This window comes from Mycetomoellerius zeteki, unplaced genomic scaffold (assembly GCF_001594055.1).
Source record: "Mycetomoellerius zeteki isolate Tzet28-1 unplaced genomic scaffold, Tzet1.0 scaffold393, whole genome shotgun sequence".
In the NCBI taxonomy this organism is placed as follows: Eukaryota; Metazoa; Arthropoda; class Insecta; order Hymenoptera; family Formicidae; genus Mycetomoellerius; species Mycetomoellerius zeteki.
The window spans coordinates 3,472-6,600 of NW_017257385.1; the positions used below are offsets into that span (position 1 = coordinate 3,472).

Sequence of the window (3,129 nt, forward strand, 5' to 3'; positions counted from 1 at the left end):
ATTTATTCGACATTATAACAGTTTTTAGCAAACACGTGCAAAACTTTGCAGATAGTCGAAAGAAAAAATATTAGATAATATTTATAATATTGTTATTTTGAATAGTGTACTCACATGAACTACTGTAAATATTGATTATCTTTAAAAATGACTATAAAAATGCACTATTTATCAATTATTGGAGAAATTATAGCCTATGGCTATCTTTTCCGTATGGCCATAATACCCGAGGTTACCCTATTGTAAGGCCGCGACCTAAATGCACGGTGTAAACGTAGCCACTGACCTATCGTTCTGCCCAACGCGCGATAAGCCGCCCGGCAAGCGCGAGGATAAACTTCTCGCGACACTGTACGATAAGCAGCATTACGTCATCCACTATCGCAACCTGCAGCAATGTACTCGTCACGACCTTCGCGTAACGAAGATACATAGGGTGCTGCAATTCATTCAATCCGCCTGGCTCCGTGATTACATCGAACTGAATACGCAATTTAGAACGCGCGCTAAAAACGATTTCGAAAAAAATTTATATAAATTAATGAATAACGCGGTATTCGACAAAACTATGGAAAACGTTCGAAATCACGTCGACGTGAAATTGATAACGAAATGGGACGGACGGTACGGCGCGGAGGCAATGATCACGAAACCGAATTTTCATAGTCGTAGCGTTTTTTCTGAAAATTTGATCGCCATTGAACTGCGTAAACTCGAGGTGAAATTCGACAAGCCGATTTACGTGGGTATGTGTATCCTGGACATATCAAAAGTCTGTTTGTACAAATTTCATCACGAGTATATGCTACCGCTGTATCAAGACAAATGTAAGATCATGTACACTGACAGAGACAGTCTTATATACCACATCGAATGCGGCGATGTATACGAGATGATGAAACGCGATATCGCTAGGTTCGACACGAGCGATTATCAGGCTGACAACGCGTACTGTATGCCTTTCGCGAATAAGAAGGTGCCGGGTCTGATGAAGGATGAAAACAATAGCGCGATAATGACTGAGTTCGTTGGACTCAGAGCGAAGATGTACGCCTTGCGTGTAGATGGAAAGGACACTAAAAAAGCGAAAGATGTAAAGAGCAACGTCGTAGCGCGAACGATAACGTTCGATGATTACACGCGTTGTTTGAACGAAGAGATAGAAATGACTCGCCGTCAATCGTGTATGGTATACGATTTAAACTGCACGAGGTATACACGATTTCCGAATCGAAAATCGCTCTGAGTCCATACGACGATAAACGATACGTCGTACCGGACTCGACGGAGACGTTACCGTGGGAGCATTGGCGGATACCTTTGTAATATATACTCGTATATATATATATATACAATTGCGACCGCACTCACGAGCGTGGTGCCACTTCGTCGCGCGTTCGCGAGTATTGCTCTACCTCTCTTTAGTCGATACCTTCACGACAACATTAAACAGGCTCAACGCCACAACGGCTCTCTCAAATTTTACATACTCTAAACTTCACGTCACTGATTGGGCGCCAGGCACGAGAGAGCGTGCCCCTCTTTCTTAAATCTTTTCGGTACGTTCTCATTCGAAAATACTGAGGTGTAGAGACTCACGAACCCGGACGGCTCTAATAACCGACTACTCAGCCACGATAATGGCAGAGGGGGTGGTTCGTGGTCGGGAACGGAGGATCTTTTGGAGAAGGCGAGACAGTAAAATAGACGGAATTAATAACAGTGAGATAATAACAAATATATTCTCTAAATCAATTACACAGTTTCCGACGTACAGGCAGACGGATTGATTCTGCGGCATGCAAGCGCTCTGGTCTCCGCGATACGTTTTCGACACGCGATATCAAGTAACCGCTTCTCTTCTCTGATGGACGAGCTCTCGATTTTAGCGTAATTCTACGCGACGCATGTATCGCGGTTACCAGGGCTGGGCAAAATACATCATTAAAGTATTTGAAATACAAAATACAAAATACTGACAATCTTAGTATTTGAAATACAAGATACAAAATACTTTCGATTTTTTAATTTAAAATACAAAATACAAAATACTTTTAAAATTTGTATTTCAAATACAAAATATTTTTTTTCATACAAAATATAAAATACAAAATATTTCCAAATTTTTTATTGTAAATACATAAAGTAAGACTGGAACATAGTAACTAATTTGTTTCTGTTAAACATTACAGCAAAATAATTCTAACATAGGGTGCGTTCAGGAACTCACTACTAGCACTACCGCATCACTCTATCCTTGTTGTTTATTAGACGAAAAACAAAGATAAAACTATTCGATAGCGCTGGTAGTGAGCTCCCCGAACGCACCCATAGTATAATCCTTCGAAACAAAAGTTGGCAGGAAACATTGAGAGCATAACATAGTAATTGAACAAAAAACAATGTCACTTCACACTTGCCACAAACAGTTTGCGACAGTGATTGAGAGTGATTTTGTATCAATGTTATCATAAATGTCTTGACTACGATCACAGAAAGAAAACGAACTGAAAATTAATCAAACCACGTTTCTATTAAAATAAGTGCGATTTCCTTTTAAAAAAATTAATTTTTGGAAACATTTGTCCGAAAGTGATTGTCTTGTAGGTGATTGAATAAACCCTGCAAAAGAAAATAGCCTCTTCACAGCTGCAGAAGAACATAAACTTGTGTTAAATCTTATAAACATTTTTTTCACATTTAAGTAATTGTTTAAAGAAGATAAAGACTTTGATTTGTCATTTAAAAATGATACAAACTCTAATTGTTGCAGAGATTGTTGTTTTTCTGTTTTTGGATAAGAAAAAATGAAAAAATCTTCGTCTGTATCACTAGTACTAGTACCAGTCTGATCAGACATAGTTTCCATTGTTTCCATAGAATTAACACACAAATTTAGAATGCGTTTTCTTTCAGATTCTAAATTTTCTGGTAACCATTTTAATTTAAATAATGGATGAAAACATGAAGCAATAATTGCTTCATTCACTTCTGGAGATAATTCGAAAAATTTTACAAATCGTCTATGCAAAGAAGTTTGTAAATTAGATAGAATAAAACCGGTGTGTCGCAGATTTTGTTCCTGAAGATTTTGCAGTCGTTTTTTTAATGAAAATAATGTAGGCAACA

At 38.0% G+C, this 3,129-nt stretch overlaps 1 protein-coding gene across 1 annotated transcript; it reads left to right on the forward strand.

Moving 5' to 3' along the window:
- The first annotated feature begins 259 nt into the window (after nt 1-259).
- Nucleotides 260-1,246, forward strand: LOC108726186 (uncharacterized). Its single transcript, XM_018453626.1, has one exon. It carries the CDS (start codon nt 260-262, stop codon nt 1,244-1,246), a length of 987 nt encoding a protein of 328 aa, XP_018309128.1.
- The last annotated feature ends 1,883 nt before the right edge of the window (nt 1,247-3,129 follow it).